We start from the raw sequence: 18,935 nt of genomic DNA, 5'->3' as shown, positions 1-18,935 counted from the left end.
TAAGGTAAATTCCTGCAATAAGGCTTCGCTTGACCGGTGAAGGCAGAGCTTGCTGACAAATATTGAACCATGCGCTTTGTGCTCTTTCGGACAAACAGAGCCCGTCTTGCTACTACGATAAGCTGGTGATTTCCACCGGTGGTAGAATGGATCTGGCCGATGCCAAAGCATATTGCGGAACGGGAACGGTTGCGGCCGAGTCGACCGGCAGCTCGATGGTGGTGGCACTGCAGGTGCCATCCACAACCTATGGGGGGCGGGTGTACTGCACTGCTTCGAAGATCAGTTGCCAATGCGGTATGCGGCGGAAGGTGAGTAAACTTCCAAGAAGAAGTGTGTTTGCCTTTTCGGAATTTTAATCACGTGATCAATTTTCTCAGAAAAAGATAGTCGGTGGCACTGAAACGCTCATCAACGAGTTTCCGATGATGGCCGCTATGGTGGATGTGGCGAGTGGAGACGGGATTTTCTGTGGTGCAACCATAAGTAAGTAAATAGTGCTATCATTCTGATAAGCTTAGGATAAAAAGTAATGTACATAAGCGATGAATTACAAGCACAATTGTTATCATGCTCAGTCCCAGATGGCTTGTCCAGTTACCATTTATCCACCCAAAAATAAGAACATAAAGGCCCCTACGCAATACAGCGGATCGGCGATGGAAATGACATATATGACAGTTTGCTCATAGCTTCTTCTTCAATGGCTCTACATTCCTACTGGAACTTGACCTGCTTTTAAACTATTCTATTATCAATCCCTTGGTTATCAATTGGAAGCTTTTCTATGCCCGCCATTGCATGAGTATGTATCTTGTGTGGCAAGTACAATGGATACACTATGCCCAGGGAGTCGAGAATGTTTCCAACCCGAAAACATCCTCCACCAGACCGAGAATCGAACTCGCCATCTCCGGATTGGCAATCCTACGCTTTTGCTCGCAAGGCTAACTGGAGACCCAATATATCTTCTATAAAATTTTCCGATTCCGTATTGTCTGGTTGCCTTGAAAACTGTTGGACAACGTCTTACCCTAAGATACTCTGTGTCAAATCGGAGTCTAAAGTTGGGGACCGTCACAAATTTATGTAAGATTTTTAACGTTAATAGCGCCTTTATTTTTCGATGGATTTCATAGATTTATAAATTAATCAACTATAGGAAGCTCTCCAATGGCAACTTTTATTAGGTTCTATTTGCGAAAAATTGCAAATAAATTACTTTGCAAAAAATCTAAATGGTAGCCCATTTAGGAATCGGATTGCTTTATGTTTAACTTAATACTAATAATTGGATAACCTAGCTACTACATATACTACCAAAATTGGATAGGGTGGTGACTAGCTCCGGGATCACTGGGTGATCGGATGCCAAGCAACGATCCTTAAACCGATCTTTACACTCACCAAAGCCCTCGTTAAGTGTTTGCAACCCTGTCCCTGATGTGCGAAGGAGTGTTCAGGATCACCTGCAGGAATTTGTGTTGGATCCGTTGGTGATGGGCTTTAGCGCAGCTCTCCCCGGGCAGCATGCCGTATTCGACCACTGGAAGGATGATTTGCTTGTAAGCAAGTCTATTTTCAGAGACAATGACGAACGACAATCGATCAGCGAGTACAGTAACTTCGATAGACCGTTACACTTCGTCAACGTTTTGCCAACCTATTAATAGGCTTACTGTCTAGAGTCAAGCCAATATATACGGCCTATAGAATTTTCCATAAAACAAAAATAAATTAGCACTCCTAAAAGCAAAGATTGCAATTATAAAAGAACAATTTTCCATAAAGATATCAAAATTTTTCATTGAAAAAAAAAAATTCCATAAACAAATCAACATTAGCAATAAACAAAAATTTTCACAAAATTAATACGTTTTTTTTTGCAGAAAAATAAAAACTTTCTCCAAAAAATCCCTGAATAATCCCGCCAGCGGTGATGTTGCCTTTCTCCTGTATTATAAAACAAGACATAATAGTAACAAGAAAAGCACATAAGAGAGGTCAAAATTGCACTTCAATTCACATTTATTCACGTCCATTTGAATGCACTGCAGCAGTTTTATGAAGAAGAATTTTTTATTTTTTTATTTTGAATTTTTTTTTCCAAGGCGGAGGGGGGGGGGAATGGGGAAAAACAATGTTTTTTAATAACTCCGGAACGCAATAGCCGATTGGGCCAATTTTCAATAGCGAAACATTAGGAAGGATTCCGAGTTGAATGCAACCTATTACAAGCAAATCGAATAAGACTAAGTCCAAAAAAGGGTGTCTCACATTGTTTTGTACACACGCTCATACATACATACATTCTTAAAAATCACTCTAATAAAGTTTAAAAAAAAAATACATACATACATACATACATACATACACACATACAGACATCACATCAATTCGTCGAGCTAAGTCGATTGGTATATAACACAATGGGTATCTGAACCTTCTATCAAAAGGTTTTGGAGTGATCATATATGTAAGAGAGAGTGAGACACACGACGATCCCTGAAGCAGACCTGAGGAGAGAGCTTAGGCAGTGTATCGCGAGATCCTAGAGCAACCGATCGAGTTTTAGCGTTGCTCCGCGAGCAGTGTGTTTTTTAAGGAAATCCCGTTTAATTATACTTTTTGTTATATTGAAATATCTTTAATAAAAATAAACAATCTCACATATAGCCTTTACGTATACTTTTTATACGTGAAAGCCAAAAAGCAATCCAGCTTTTTACGCTAGCCATAAATCTGGAGAGGGGTGATTCAAAGTGACAGATACTGTGTACAACTTTTTACACATGCATCCTAGTAGCCTTTTTATTTGTTGTTTCTTCTTAATGGCATTACATCCCCACACTGGTACAAAGCCGCCTCGCAGCTTAGTGTTCATTAAGCACTTCCACAGTTATTAACTGCGAGGTTTCTAAGCCAGGTTACCATTTTTGCATTCGTATATCATGAGGCTAACACGATGATACTTTTATGCCCAGGGAAGTCGAGACAATTTCCAATCCGAAAATTGCCTAGACCGGCACCGGGAATCGAACCCAGCCACCCTCAGCATGGTATTGCTTTGTAGCCGCGCGTCTTACCGCACGGCTAAGGAGAGGTTGTTTATCATCTATTATTATTCTTAAGGTCACTCCTGACGGAATCCAAGATTAAAAGTGCTCGCGTTTTCGGGGGCACACCACTCGATTCGGAGGCGGCGCACAACTGTCATTTTTGTTGATTTACCTTTGCTGCGTCGCAGCATGCGTGAAATAATAAAAATGACAGTTGTGCGTTGCTTCCGTACCGAGTGGTGTGCCCCCGAAAACGCGAGCACTTTTAATCTTGGATTCCGTCAGGAGTGACCTAAAGATTCCTTAACGCAGTAGGTTGTGTTGATAACATGCATAATAATAATTGTTATGAATTTCAGGCGTCCTTCAGTTATTTTCATAAATCGTCGTCACCATAAATCATAAATGCGTAATCACTCGATGCATTATGATATGTTTCGACACGGCATGCATAATTCCCAACCGTAAAGAATTGTGCATCGGCGGGAAAACCGCGACAATAGATTGCTTCTCATAAGTTTGAAAACGTATTAAATGGAAGATTTACTTTATTCCAGCAAATTGAATATCATGTCTAGATTTTATTGACTAGAATTATTAGAAGTTACAATGTCCCATAACAATGTTATTTAGATCTAGGCCCAGGTTCAGGATTAAAGGTTACCATTAAAGAGAAAAATGTGCCATGGCAGGAAACACTGCTCACCAAAGTCGAATCCAGTGAATAGATTTACAATTTGTAGCGTTAGAACCAGGATTTAGGCATTTAGGGGCTTTCCACAAACTTCGGCAGAATCATTTGTGACGTAAGAACCAGAATTTAGGGACTTCCCACACTCATTTGCAGATTCGGCAATGCTTCAAACCTAAAACGATATTAGAAGTAATCAATTAAAGTAGGGGTAATGACGGCTTTGGTAGGTTTTGTTCTATTATTGGCAGGGGGGTTTTTTATGACTGATTATGCTCAAATTTGGCTCAAACATTCTTTACATATCAAAGAATATTGTGGCCAAATTTCATAAAATTTGGTCGACAAAAACCACCCTGCCAATAATACAGTCAAACCTCCATGAGTCGATATTAAAGGAACCATCGACTCATGGAAATATCGAGATGAGGAATAGCAAATCTTTGGAAAGCCGTTTGAAGGGACCATCACAGTAACCCAGAAAATATTTTTTAATATGGCATAATTTGCTTCCATGAGTCGATATCGAGTCATAGAACATCGACTCATGGAGGTTTGACTGTAGAACAAAACCTGCCAAAGCCGTCTGTTCCCCTATTTTAAAGTATGAAATGAAAATAAAACAGAATTTTACAGACGACGATGAAAAACTTTGACGTTGTCATTTAAACAACACATTTTCCAACATATTACAGCATACTATGATCAAATTCGCCGCCTCCAAGAATATGGCCATTCGCAGCACCTACTTCCAACACAGCCTCCCGTATCGGTACACCTGGAGATCACCACTGCAGACAGAATCACAAATCGACCACGTTCTGATTGATGGACGGCACTTCTCCGACATTATCGACGCCAGGACATATCGTGGCGCTAACATCGACTCCGACCACTATCTGGTGATGGTTAAACTGCGCCCAAAACTATCCGTCATCAACAATGTTCGGTACCGACGACCGCCGCGGTACGACCTAGAGCGACTGAAGCAACCTGATGTCGCCACTGCATACGCGCAGCATCTCGAGGCAGCGTTGCCGGAAGAGGGTGAGCTCGATGAGGCCCCTCTTGAGGACTGCTGGAATACAGTCAAAGCAGCCATTAACGACACAGCGGAGAACAACGTCGGGTATATGGGTCGAAGTCGACGGAACGATTGGTTCGACGAAGAGTGCAGACAGATTATAGAGGAGAAGGACGCAGCGCGGGCGGCCGCGCTGCAGCAAGGTACCCGGCAGAACGTGGAACGTTATAGACGGAAGCGGAGACAGCAGACCCGCCTTTTTCAGGAGAAGAAACGCCGCCTGAAGAAGCGGAGTGCGAGGAGATGGAACAGCTGTGCCGTTCTCAAGATACACGCAAGTTCTATCAGAAGCTCAACGCATCCCGCAAAGGCTTCGTGCCGCGAGCCGAAATGTGCCGGGATAAGGATGGGAGCATCTTGACGGACGAACGTGTGGTGATCGAAAGGTGGAAGCAGCACTACGAGGAACATCTGAATGGCGCTGAGAGTACAGGCAGTGAAAGTCAAGGCAGCGGAGGAGATGACTACGTCAGTTCAGCGGACGATGGAAGCCAACCAGCCCCCACCTTGAGGGAAGTTAAGGATGCCATTCAACAGCTAAAGACCAATAAAGCAGCTGGTAAGGATGGTATCGGAGCTGAGCTCATCAAGATGGCCCCGGAGAAGCTAGCCACTTGCCTGCACAAACTGATAGTCAGAATCTGGGAAACCGAACAGCTACCGGAGGAGTGGAAGGAAGGGGTTATATGCCCCATCTACAAGAAAGGCGACAAACTGGAGTGTGAGAACTTTCGAGCGATCACCATCCTTAATGCCGCCTACAAAGTGATATCCCAGATCATCTTCCGTCGTCTGTCACCATTGGTGAATGAGTTCGTGGGAAGTTATCAAGCCGGCTTCGTTGACGGCCGCTCGACAACGGACCAGATCTTTACTGTACGGCAAATCCTTCAAAAATGCCGTGAATACCAGGTCCCAACGCACCATCTGTTCGTTGATTTCAAGGCGGCATACGACAGTATAGACCGCGTAGAGCTATGGAAAATTATGGACGAGAACAGCTTCCCTGGGAAGCTTACCAGACTGATCAAAGCAACGGTGGATGGTGTGCAAAACTGTGCGCCGGGGACAAAGACAAGGTGATGAACTTTCGTGCTTGTTGTTAAACATTGCGCTAGAAGGTGTCATGCGGAGAGCCGGGGTACGATTTTCAACAGATCCAGTCAATTTATTTGCTTCGCGGATGACATGGACATTGTCGGCCGAACATTTGCAAAGGTGGCAGAACTGTACACCCGCCTGAAACGTGAAGCAGCAAAAGTTGGACTGGTGGTGAATGCGTCAAAGACAAAGTACATGCTTGTGGGCGGAACCGAGCGCGACAGGGCCCGTCTGGGAAGCAGTGTTACGATAGACGGGGATACCTTCGAGGTGGTCGAGGAATTCGTCTACCTCGGATCCTTGCTAACGACTGACAACAACGTTAGTCGTGAAATACGAAGGCGCATCATCTGTGGAAGTCGGGCCTACTACGGGCTCCAGAAGAAACTGCGGTCGAAAAAGATTCGCCACCGCACCAAATGTGTCATGTACAAGACGCTTATAAGACCGGTTGTCCTCTACGGACATGAAACATGGACAATGCTCGAGGAGGACTTGCAAGCACTCGGAGTATTCGAGAGACGGGTGCTTAGGACCATCTTTGGCGGTGTGCAAGAAGACGGTGTGTGGCGGCAAAGAATGAACCATGAGCTCGCCCAACTCTACGGCGAACCCAGTATCCAGAAGGTAGCTAAAGCCGGAAGGGTACGATGGGCAGGACATGTTGCAAGAATGCCGGACAGCAACCCTGCAAAGATGGTGTTCGCTTCCGATCTGGCAGGTACGAGACGGCGTGGAGCGCAGTGAGCGAGATGGGCAGACCAGGTGCAAAACGACTTGGCGAGCGTGGGGCGTATCCGAGGATGGAGAGATGCGGCCTCGAACCGTGTATTGTGGCGTCAAATTGTTGATTCAGTGTTATCTGTTTAGATGTAAACTAAATAAATGAAATGAAATGAATGATCAAATTATAAATATTATAGTGGACTAGATACACAAACGTCAGAAAGGAGTGATTCAAAATTTATAACAAGATCTGCGTAAAAAGCTGGATAAAACTGATTTTGATTTTTTCGTGCATTTTTCTTATAATTGTAATTTTTGCTAATTTATTTTTGTTTTGTGGGAAAATTTTAATTGTTTATGGATCTTTGGCATTATTTAGGGAAATTATGTATTTATTTATTGCTTATACCCTGATTTCTTTATTTGCAATTTCCTATCGTCGTCTATCGTATTGTAGCCGTCCAATGTTTAGCCGCGGCGAACTCCGACGCGTATTGAACACCTTCGAGAGATAGTGGTCGAACGAGGTAGTGGTCGGATTCAATATTCACACTGCGGTAAGTGCAGACGTTCCTGATGTCGGAGACTGTCGATTAGAACGTGGTCGATTTGGTTTAACGTTTCTTGGTTAAGTGATTTCCATGTGGCCTTGTGGATATTCTTGCGGAGGAAGAAAATTCTTCGGACTACCTTTCCACGGCACGCTGCAAAGCTTATGTGTCGCTGGCTGATGTTATTCCATACGGTATGCAGACTATCCGGTCCGACCACCGGTCTATACATTTCATGTCACCGAGGACGATTTTGGCGTCCCACAATGGGCATCCATCATATGTCTGCTCCAGCTGGGCAATGAACGCTTCTTTCTCGTCGTCGGGTCTCCCTTCGTGTGGGAATTCAAAGGTGAACAGGTTGAATAGTAGGGGCCAAAGGATACTGCCCTGGGAGAAACCTGCGATGACGTCGTACCTGTCGTATACGCACTTGACTCAGTCGAAGAGTCATTCACATACATGAGAAATTCACATACATGGTATAAACATATTTTAAATAATCAGATGGTCTATCGTATTCACTACAGTACCCATTGGCATTCGCTCCACTTATTGAGACCCGGAATGTGCTCGCTGAAAGATAGATGATGATAATTTTCACCAGGTAGCTGAGAAGATTATAGTGTTGTAGTTTGTAAACCAGACCGTCAATGCCTTTTCAACATCAAGTAAGGCCATGGTAGAGGTTTTATAGACAAAACTTGTTCTGTCTGAGGATGTTAATTACTCAGGTCACGGTTGTTGCACGGTTCAACTACCGCTAAACGAAACTGTGCCTCGAGGCTTCCGAATGGGGATTATTTTCGCTTACTTCCAGGATGATGGGCAGTAGGTGAGTCTGAGGCACTGATTAAAGATTAGGGAAAGGTTCTCGAAGAACAGAGTCTTCATGTGTTTTAGCTCGAGATTTAGATTACTGTCGAAGCCTACGGCATTCATGTTTTTCGATGATTTGATATAGGCTTTCAATTCGTCAACTGATATCTCCAACTCCTCCGAGAAGTCGTGGAAGTAGTGTTGATAAAAACTCAATTTCTCAAATCTCATCCACGATTCAAATCGAGGCAAACCCCACCCGACTCATGGTCCAGAGAATCGTCCATGATTCGATTCGTGATTTCTGTGATTTCTTCTTCGTTCAATTCATCGGAATAACTTTCTTTACTTAAAACATTGCAATGGATTATAAATCCATACGTAAACATAAAATACGCTTCAATTGGGTTTTGACACTTTTTGGAGCGAAATCATTTTTCGTCGTATGAGCGAAACGATGCGATGCGAAACGATTATGCGTGAAAAACTCATGCGCGATGCTCTCCGTGCAGAATCGCAAGCGAGTCAGCTCTCGCATAAGGATTCGGTGAGAGAGATTTGATCACGATTCTTCCAACACTGCATGGGAGTTAGATTTAAATGGATGTTGCTCAAATTCTCGATTGCGGACTGACGATATTCTGTCGAACATTATTCGAGCTGATAAAATGATGTCCTATTTCGGTGGCTTTCTCTGCAGGAATTATCAAGCGATCCGATTGTTATCTAATGGGATTAAAGGCGGAATGAGTCGTGGCCTGGATTGTAAGATATTGATCAATTGAGAGAGCGCGGATCTCAGCGGCTTTTTAACTGACTTGTGATATTTTGTTCGAACAAAAAAAAATGGAAAGTATTTTATGTGAAATCATGCGTACATTTATTCTACGATATCCTCAGTTATGGAGTTGAACGATTATTTTATTTATTCAGACTAAGGCCGAAGTGGCCTGTGCGGTATATAAGAGTCTTCTCCATTCGGCTCGGTCCATGGCTACACGTCGCCAACCACGCAGTCTACGGAGGGTCCGCAAGTCATCTTCCACCTGATCGATCCACCTTGCCCGCTGCGCACCTCGCCTTCTTGTGCCCGTCGGATCGTTGTCGAGAACCATTTTCACCGGGTTGCTGTCCGACATTCTGGCTACGTGCCCGGCCCATCGCAGTCGTCCGATTTTCGCGGTGTGAACGATGGATGGTTCTCCCAGCAGCTGATGCAACTCGTGGTTCATTCGCCTCCTCCACGTACCGTCCGGAGTTGAACGATAGCCGATGCGATTTGTGATGAATTGAATCTGTTACACAAAAACTTTGGCAAAAAAATGGAAATTTTTCATTGGCGCTTGGTGTTATTTGGCAGAATTCCGACCATACGAAAAGTTGACTAATGTTTCACTTTTTTTTGGATTCAAGATCGACAAATCAACATTTAAATGGTATTTTATAAAAGTAAAATGCGGTTCCTTTATGCCACAAATCATCGGAGAGAGGTACTTAGAAGCAAATTTTAGTTGAACAATAGTTTAGTATTTAGAGCCTAATTCAAATTTGGGAAATAGTAGGTCCACAAAATTTTCTAGAAGCATTCCTTGATAAATTCCAAAGAGTCAGTTGGGACAAGCGGAATTCGTTTTCAATTCCGAGTTAGACATTTTAGTATGAAAATAGCGCTCTACCGCGAGAGACTTTAAATGGTATTTTTTTAAAGTAATTTATAGCAGATGAGAACGATAGAGATAAAAATATAGCCCACAAATATCACTCCAATAAAAAAATCCATTCAAATCTTTTCGTTGCAGTAACAAACTACCATGCATTAACCGCCGCTCATTGCCCAAGTGGACACAGCATTTCCAATCTGGCACTACTTGTTGGTGATCATAACATATCCACTGGAGTGGACTCCAGCTATGCAGCCCTGTACAAGGTAGCCTCGATTAAAATTCACGAATCGTACAGCAAAGTCACGAATCTGAACGACATAGCTTTGATCAAAACCAACAAGGAAATCGTCTTTTCAATTGGTGTAAGCCCCGTGTGCCTTCCATTCAAATACTATGGAGCGTCTTTTGTGGGCAACGAAATGGAAGCCGCTGGATGGGGTTCCACAGATTTCGGGGATCCTAAATCGAACGTTCTGCTAAAAGTTGCATTACCTGTGATCGATCCTAGTCAGTGTACCCAGACGTATCCTAACTTTGCTGTGACACAACTGTGCACCTTTGCTACAGGGAAGGACACATGCCAGAGTGACTCAGGTGGACCCCTGTTCTACACGGATTACTACAACGGGCTGCTTTATTTGGTAGGCATCACCAGCTACGGAATGGCATGTGCTACCAATGACCCGAGTGTCAGCACCAGGGTCACGGAGTATCTCGACTGGATAATGCAAAACACCGCTGAGTGGAATTATTGTTATCAATAAACATGTTTACACAACTGCATAATATTCAAGGTGAGTCTGGCTGAATTTTGTTTTATTATGATGTGAATGTCTCGATCGTTAACATCAGTAGCTATGGGTATTCCGTTGCGATCGCTGTTTTTGGCTGCATTGCTGCCTACGTTGATAAGTGCTTGGTTCGAGTCATGCGAACAACAGTTCCAATTAACTGAAAATGCAGATGTTCGGCTTGTTTCACCTTTCTATCCCAATCAAAATTATCCTTCAGGAAGTTCTTGTCGTTACACGCTCATCGCTCCTCTGGGGTATAGTATTCAAATGACTTGTGATATTGATATCAGTACGGCGCAAGGTGCATGCTCAACAGAATTATTCTACATATCGACCGAAGGTTTGACGGCCTTGGAAGGCAGTGAATACTTCTGTGGTAAAGGAAGTTTGAGCCGTAACTCCCTGTTTAATAAAATTATGGTTGCATACACTTCTTCGAGCACTACTAATGGGGGTAAGTTCGATTGCCGAATAAAGGTGGCAAAGCAGGACTGTGACTGCGGATGGTCTCGATCGCAAAAGATTGTTGGAGGTGTTGAAGCTGGTATCAATGAGTACACATCAATGGTTGGATTACTCGATGTCGTATTGGCAAGTGTATTCTGCTCAGGTGTAATAGGTAAGCAAATTAATAACTTCCAACATTTATCGTACAAATGCTTGAACTCACAATGATAACACATTAATCAAAATGAACTTACAGTTAATTACAGATACATTTTGACGGCTGCTCATTGTGTTCAAAATACGCCAAGCCCCCAACGCATCCAAGCTTTAGTCGGTGACCATAACTACAGAACCGGCCTTGATACACCTTATTCTCAAATTTATAATATTGAGAGCATTGTGTGGCATGAAAATTACAACCAAAATACTCGCGATAATGACATTGCTGTGTTGAAAACTACCGTGGACATGCAGTGGAACCGTGGTGTTGGGCCAGTCTGTCTGCCATTCAACTATTGGTATTACGACTTCAATAAACTGCAAGTAGATGTAGCTGGGTGGGGAACTACCAGCTACGGAGGACCCACCAGTTCAACGTTGCGGCGAGTGACGCTAGACGTTATAGCCAATGCTAACTGCAATGTTCAATACGTCAACAGTCAAAAGATATGCACATTTACACCCGGGAAGGATACCTGTCAGTATGATTCAGGTGGTCCGCTGTATCTGCGGGGTGAGCAACGGATGTATACGATCGGAATCGTTAGCTACGGAGGAGCCTGTGCTGCTTCTACTCCATCTGTCAACACAAGAATCACCGCCTATTTGACTTGGATACAGAGCAAAACTACGGATGCGACCTACTGCGTAAAGTAGATACTGGAAAAAAGACTCATTTGAAACCCGTAAACGCTCGCATAAATCGACTTTTATTCTATTAAACTAAATCATAACTAAAAATAGTAAACTTTGCGATGTTTAGATATATAGATATTCTAAGATGCATTAATTTGTCAATTCAATATATATATTACTGCAATAACTGCAGAACATAATTATCATAAATAACAACCGACAAATATGTTTTGATCATACAAACACTAGCATTACATATACTTTTAAGCTTTTTTCGAAAAATTTTTGCTGGGTAATATTTAGGCCGATCCAAATATTAAATTTATTTTGTGTCACTACCCCCACCCCCATCAAATTTCCAAAAATATTAAGGAAAAGTAAAAAAAAAATTTTTTAAGTATTTTTTTTATTATAGAGGCTTCTAGGATTTGTTTTTAAATTTTGAACATTATGCATCATCGTTTTTATCTTAGTACGAAATATATCTAATGTATCATTTATAGACCATAAATTTGTCACTAAGAGTAATTTAAATGAAAATACGAGCATATATCTCTATCGGCATAAATATTCTATTTCCTATCAGTTCACGAATATTAAGAGGACTCTTGCTTACAGATTCCGTCTAAAGCTCCCTTGCAATATGTTTTTAGACATCATCTGCATCATCTTTGCCTATACATAACACATTTCACGATAGAGTAGTAGATCAATCGTGTTGGGTCTCCAAATATTATGAAAACTCGTGAAGGTAACCCCAGCCTTGCTGACTCGAGAATCCATGTCGATCTCGAAATCCTCCGATCGTCCGTCGGCTACTGCAAAGTATGAGATGCTGTTTCCGTTGACAACCATCTGGCCATACTGACATTAATAATGGGACACGCCGCAAAGAAGCATACGGTCAGCTCGTTGAGTCCACTCCGCATGTAAGAACGTCGCAGAACTAATATAGCGTTTCGTAACCATTTACCACATCAGAGTCGTCTATATGTTCCACAATTATAAACTGCCAAAGCAGCTCAAGGTATGGTACACGGTCAATCGCCCCACCAAGATCGTATCGATTTCGCTGAGAAGTAACAGCCACCCTCAGCATGGTCTTGCTTTATAGCCGCGCATCTTACCGCTAGGCTAAGCTCCGACTCTATCAGAAAATCAAAAGATATTTTAGTTACAAGATAAAGATTGTCGCTGTCGTCGCTGTCCGGAACATCTTTTGCTGGCGAGGATAGGGGAGCTAAATGTCAAAGAAGGAAAATCCATACGATTTGACAGCTTGGTACCCAACATGTTCCGGACAGCAGAACAAAGGGAACCGAAGCGACAATCTTTATCTAGTAACTAAAATATCTTTTGAAAATCCCTTGCATCTCTACAACACAGATTTTCATGTTTTAACCTTTACTCCACAGGAAGAACTGCGGCTCGCATTGTACAATTCTTTAAAGCAAGCAAAGATTGTGGAAAAAATACTCGTTGAACATTTTGTGGTATTCTAGAATAACAGTGTAGATCAGGAAGTGAGGAGTTTGAAATAGACGTGTATGGAGTGTCAATGGAGTGAAAATAAAGAGCAGTAGTTTTGGTGACTATTGGTGTGGAACTTGATATTAATAATGGTAATGTTTAGTATTGATTATGGAATATCACACATTTTTAAGCATGAAAATGTTTCGAAAACTGTTAAAGTATCTTTGGTCTACAGACTCCATTGTATACAAAGATGAAAAATAGCGAATAAAGGGACACTTCCAGCTTGTTGACTTACACCAGAATGACAAAATATTAGGTAATGATTGCTACAACATTCGCACATCAACCTCAAGGCCCCTTTAGATTCGGAGGCTGCTTTTTGAAGAAATCTGGCTGAGACTTGAAGAAGCCATCCGAAGTGCTTGAACCAACATTTCAGCTGTCCAAGTCAGTGAGTAATTGCTTTTTTTGTCTTTATTATCGAGACTTTCAGCCCGAGGCTGGCTCGTCTCGACATCTCTGGTTGCTGCAGCCATCCTTTCTTCATCGTTCAAGAAGTCCACCCATGCCCACCTGTCCAGCCTGCAGCACCGCCCGACTGCCACTTACAGAGATATTTACCGTTGACGGGACTCGTACTTTGCTCCTTCGATTCTTCCCGTTCCACAGCCTTTGCCTCTCTACGCTCCTCAATCTCCCATTGGATTACATTTGTAATCCATTCTTTTTGCTGAGTGCGCAGCTCACCCAAGTATTGTACTTCCAGTTGAAAACCGAAGTGAGCTCTCGCGACGATTGAGTTTTTCCTTATTTCCTGATGTCGCAACTGCATCGCGACTAGTGCGCATCTATGCCACCGCCGTGCGCCGTGATGCGCACTAGTCGCGACGTAGTTGCGACAAAAGGAAACGGGAGAAAACTCGATAGTCGCGAGAGCTCACTTCGGTTTTCAACTAGAAATACAATATTTTTTTTAAATCTTTATTAAGAATGTTTTTAGCCCTAGGCTAGTTTACCTCAGAATCACCCAAGTTGTTCTCGACGGTTTCGATAAAAGCATTCTTCGCCGCTCACTTCTCTTCTACACTGTCATCTACCAGGATGTCCACTACTCGAGTCTTCAACGAACGATCTCTTCAGAGCTGGATATTCTAGTCCATGTTGTTTGTTCAAAAAACAGCAGACACGGCTGATGCCGATCGACTAGACAATATCAATCCCTGGGAAATGCGTGATAGCAGAAGAAAGTTTATTCATAAACTCTAAATCGTTTCTCCACGGTCTTTCTATTTTCACTGGATAGTACGGACTAATTTATAAACAATAACATACATTCATGAACAATACACATCAATACTTATGATTTGTCAATTGTCTTGGTCACACACATACATTTATCGCTACAATGAGCCAAGGTTATTGTCTATCCGGAACACCGGGCAAAGGCCGCTAATAGTGAAACCAGAAGTGTAGCGTTCACCGTCGGTAGTGATTTTTCGTCGTGGGTGATTGACAGTGGAACCAGTGCTCACATGACATCCGATGAGTCATTCTTTTCCTCACTGAAGAAGTGCGATATGGGGTCGGTTACCCTCGCTGATGGTAAACGTACACAGATGCTTGGTCACGGAAGTGGCGTGTTGTTTGGTGTCGACGACAAGGACAATACAGTGAAAATCGAAATGGATAATGTGCAGTACGTACCCGGGCTTGCATCAAGTTTGATTTCCGTGAGCCAGTTGAGCCGGAAAGGATTGAGTGTAAACTTTGGGAAGGATGTTTGCAACATATGCGATCAAAGTGGAAGTGTAGTGGTAACCGGAACGCGAAATAACGGACTGTATAACCTGCGGCAAGGAGTGACGTCATTGAGTGCCTCTGTTGGTCAACATACAGAGCATTGCCAACATCAGTGGCATCGGCGGCTAGGCCACCGTGATTGGGCTGCGGTCGAGCGTCTGTTGAAGGATGACATGGCTACTGGAGTGAAGGTAAGCAAATGTGATTTGAAAATCGTTTGCGAATGTTGTGCTGAGGGAAAGTCGGCTCGCGCTCCGTTTCCGCCGGTTGAGGAAAGGAAGTCTAGTCAAGTACTGGATATCATCCATACCGACTTATGTGGCCCTATGAAACAAACGACTCCGAGTGGCAACAGATATGTGATGCATCTTATATTGTCTATCCGGAATAAATTTATACCGCTTTTATACCGAAGTTGGATTTTTCTCCAGATACAGGCAACTTTCCCAACTTCGGAAGTAGTGCGCTGGATTCGCCTAAAGATGCGCTAAACAACGCATCAATTAGTTTGACAAATAAAACTTCGGAAGAAAGTTCGGTTCGGAAGTCCCGACTTCCGAATTCTAACTTGGTGCTACGCCGACATTAGATGAACACAGCCGTTTCACTGTGACATTTTCGTTCGATGGATAGAGAATGTATTCGGGCGTAAACCTCGTGTGATCCGCTCTGACGGCGAAGGAGAGTTTTCAAGCTCTGAGTTGCGAAGCTTCTTTAAAAAGGAGGGAATCGTACCGCAATATACTACGCCGTATTCACCGCAGTCTGACGGAGTCGCGGAGCGGAAAAATCGCTCAATAACAGAGATGGCAACTCGTATGTTGCTGGATTCTGGTTTGGAGAAGCGTTTTTGGGGCGAAGCCGTACTGACGATCACCTACCTCCAGAATCGGCTGCCGTCAAGATCTATCCAGCGTACTCCCTACGAGCTGTGGTAGGGAAGAAGGCCGGACCTCAGTTACATAAGAGTGTTTGGAAGTGAAGCCTATGTGCACATACCGTCAGTGAAAAGAGCTAAAATGGACAGCAAAGGGCGTAAACTCACCCTGGTTGGATATTCCATGGAGAATAAGGGGTACCGGTTTGTCGATCGAGAGACCAAACAAATCACTGTGAGCCGTGATGCACGGTTTAATTGAACTCGGAAATGGTTCGTCGTCGTTGCGGAGTTCTCGGTTGTTCCTGAGAAGGAGCAACGAGCTGTTATGGAAAAAGCTGGGTGGTGCGGATAGAATCAATTTGTCAAACTGAAGCCAATATTTTCTATTGTGCCGGAGCCAAACATTGAAGATTGTGGTTATGTTCGTTTTAGATCTTATATTGAGAAGTATTGTTATTATTTGGGAAAAAAATAAACTTAGTTTGAGTTTTGCATTCTTTGTAACAAATATATTCACATTATATTTCGAGTGGATAATTAGTAGGAATGCAACTAAAAAGCGAGATTTCACGAGATTCAGCAACTGATTTGGAGTAGGAATGTATGTAAACCATTGTAAAGTCATGTAGAGTCTCGCGCATTCGTGCATGGAAAGCATGGAAAGAGAAATTCGAAGAGCGGAAAATGTTTGACAGCCGGAGAACTGCAAAATAATTCTGCTTATAGGATTGATTTTAAAATATCCCGCTACTCGCTTGAGAACAGAAAATCGGCTCTATCCGCAGCACCCAGGGAAAAAGTGAAAATCCTGCCGTTCAAGAAAAACGGAGAAGAATCAGTGGGTGTGAAATCACCGCAAAGTGTACGTGAAGACCCTCTTAGCACAGAGAAACAGACGTCTCACTTAGAACAAAATGCAATCAAAATAATCGTCACGAAAACATGGTTGCCCAATGCTAAAATCACGGTGTGGCCAAGCGGCCCCACAACCAGTCGATGAACTGAGTGATAGTGAAAGTGTATACGACTCGTTGAGCGACAATTAGCATGAATCATGAAGAACAGAGATCGGCAAGGAAGACCCATGGTGTTAGGCACCAGTATTTGAACGATTTTGTGCTGGACATTGTAGCAGGAAGTGCGGAATGTTTTCAAGAAGAACCGAACAGTGTCGAAGAAGCTAAACAGAAGCAAGTGTGGCGGGATGCAATGATCGAAGAACTAGAGTCGCATCGAAGAAATGGAACCTGGGAGCTTGTGGCGATTCCGAAAGGACGCAAGCTCATCGGTTCAAAATGGGTTTTTAAGGCGAAGAAAAACGAGTTGGGACAGGTAGTGAAGTGCAAGGACCGCAAGCTATGCGCAGAAGTACGGTGAAGATTTCGACCAAGTGTATGCTCCGGTAACGCAACAAGCTACATTCCACATATTCCTTGCTGTGCCGCTAAGAAAGAACTTGCAGGTAAACATCTTGATATTAACACGGCGTATTTGAACGCGGAGCTTCAAGAGGACGTGTATATGAAGCAACCGCCATGTTACGCTGTATCCGGCCAGTAGGAGTTGGTTTGTCGGCTCAAACGCAGCATATACGGGCTGCGGCGGTCGGCGAGGTGTTGGAACAAGAAGCTTCAGGAAGTTCTGGGTCGGCTTGGTTTCCAACAGTCTACCGCTGATCAATGTTTATTCATCAACGTACCTTACGTGACACAACTGTGTTTCTATTGGTCTATGTGGACGACATTCTTGTCGCATCCGTCGACGAAAGTGAGATTCAGCGAGTTATTGAGGCCCTCAATGATGAATTTCAACTGACTTGCTTGGGGAATGTAAGCTATTTCCTTGGTATGGAGGTGAAACGTGAAGGAGGAGCATTTAAATTACGTTTGCTGGCGTATATTCAACAGCTGATTGACAAGTTCGGGAGTAGTCAAGCCGAATCCGCGAAATGCCCAATGGATCCTGGGTATGTAAAGACCGTAGATACTAGTAGTGATTTCGAGAGCGTTACCCAATACAGAAACTTGGTAGGCGATCTGCTCTACCTATCGGTGTGTGCCCGACCGGATAATGCCGCTGGTGCGGCAATCCTTGAACGAAGGTTTGCGAAACCAACGGAACGTGATTTGAAGGCTGCTAAACGTGTACTGCGCTATTTACAGGGTATAAAAGAGTACTACCTACATCCGAGAGCCGGTAGAGATAGTGTTCTTTCGGGGTACAGCGATTCGGACTGGGCAGATGACGCAGAAACACGCCGTTCAACATCGGGGTTTGTCATCAAGCTTGGTAACGGAGCGGTCGTATTGGCAAGCAGACGTCAAACGCGAGGTCAAACGTGCGTGACTCTCAGCTCCATGGAAGCCGAATATGTTGCGCTTTGTGAGGCCAGCCAGGACGCAATCTGGCTTAGGAAACTGCTAATTGACCTGGAAGAGGAGCGATCAGACCGACAATTATTAGAGAGGACAATCAGAGTTGCATATCATTTGCGAAGACTGGTCGATCAAGTCGAAGGTCGAAACATATCGACACGAAGGAGCGATACGTAGAGGAGCTATGTAGCAGTGGACAGTTGACCCTGGAGTACTGTTCAACCGATGTTATGGCAGCGGACGTCTCAACAAAGCCTCTTGGGCCTACGAGGCTCGAGCGTCTCCGGGATGTGCCCGGGGTTTGAGCGTAAAATGGCTGCAAATTGAGGAGGAGTGACGGAAAGCAATGCTTACGCCTTTTTTCGTTTGTTTGTTTGATCACCCCTTGCTTCAGAACAAGTAAGCCGAACTAGCAACAATGTTTATTTTTCCATACCAAAATTGTTTTTGTATCCGCGTGGACGCGACTTTTATTCGTTACTAATAAAGTTCCATTGAAAGTGAGTTTTCCTCGCGATTTATGTTTCTTCAACCTGAGTTCCGATTTCTTTCCGACGCACTGGTGTTTGACCGCTGTTCGCTGTGCTTTGTTTGCTCTGCTTATCGTTGTAGC

The 18,935-nt window shown here is 43.5% G+C and overlaps 2 protein-coding genes across 3 annotated transcripts in view; both read left to right on the top strand.

Annotated features, from left to right (window-relative positions):
• The window catches only part of LOC134223918 (venom serine protease-like), a 33,676-nt gene extending 23,112 nt beyond the window's left edge, over positions 1-10,564 (top strand). For both annotated transcript variants that reach the window (XM_062703141.1, XM_062703140.1), the window contains exons 3-6: positions 99-311; positions 381-486; positions 9,831-10,489; positions 10,551-10,564. In XM_062703141.1, coding sequence (XP_062559125.1) covers positions 99-311; positions 381-486; positions 9,831-10,459 — 948 coding nt within the window. In that variant the 3' untranslated portion in view covers positions 10,460-10,489; positions 10,551-10,564. The remainder of the gene's footprint in view (positions 1-98; positions 312-380; positions 487-9,830; positions 10,490-10,550) is intronic.
• LOC134223919 (venom serine protease-like) lies at positions 10,536-12,093 on the top strand. The gene is made up of 2 exons (XM_062703142.1): positions 10,536-11,108; positions 11,193-12,093. Exons 1-2 carry the CDS (start codon positions 10,553-10,555, stop codon positions 11,810-11,812), a joined length of 1,176 nt encoding a protein of 391 aa, XP_062559126.1. The 5' UTR covers positions 10,536-10,552; the 3' UTR covers positions 11,813-12,093.
• The last annotated feature ends 6,842 nt before the right edge of the window (positions 12,094-18,935 follow it).

Source organism: Armigeres subalbatus, chromosome 3 (assembly GCF_024139115.2).
Source record: "Armigeres subalbatus isolate Guangzhou_Male chromosome 3, GZ_Asu_2, whole genome shotgun sequence".
In the NCBI taxonomy this organism is placed as follows: domain Eukaryota; kingdom Metazoa; phylum Arthropoda; class Insecta; order Diptera; family Culicidae; genus Armigeres; species Armigeres subalbatus.
This window is presented reverse-complemented; position numbering and strand designations above follow the sequence as displayed.

Bases quoted from the DNA above. Each gene is read 5' to 3' on its own strand.
- LOC134223919 (XM_062703142.1), top strand. From the start codon at position 10,553: ATGGGTATTCCGTTGCGATCGCTGTTTTTGGCTGCATTGCTGCCTACG. The intron at 11,109-11,192 runs GTAAGCAAATTA...ATGAACTTACAG, and splicing joins ATTCTGCTCAGGTGTAATAG to TTAATTACAGATACATTTTG.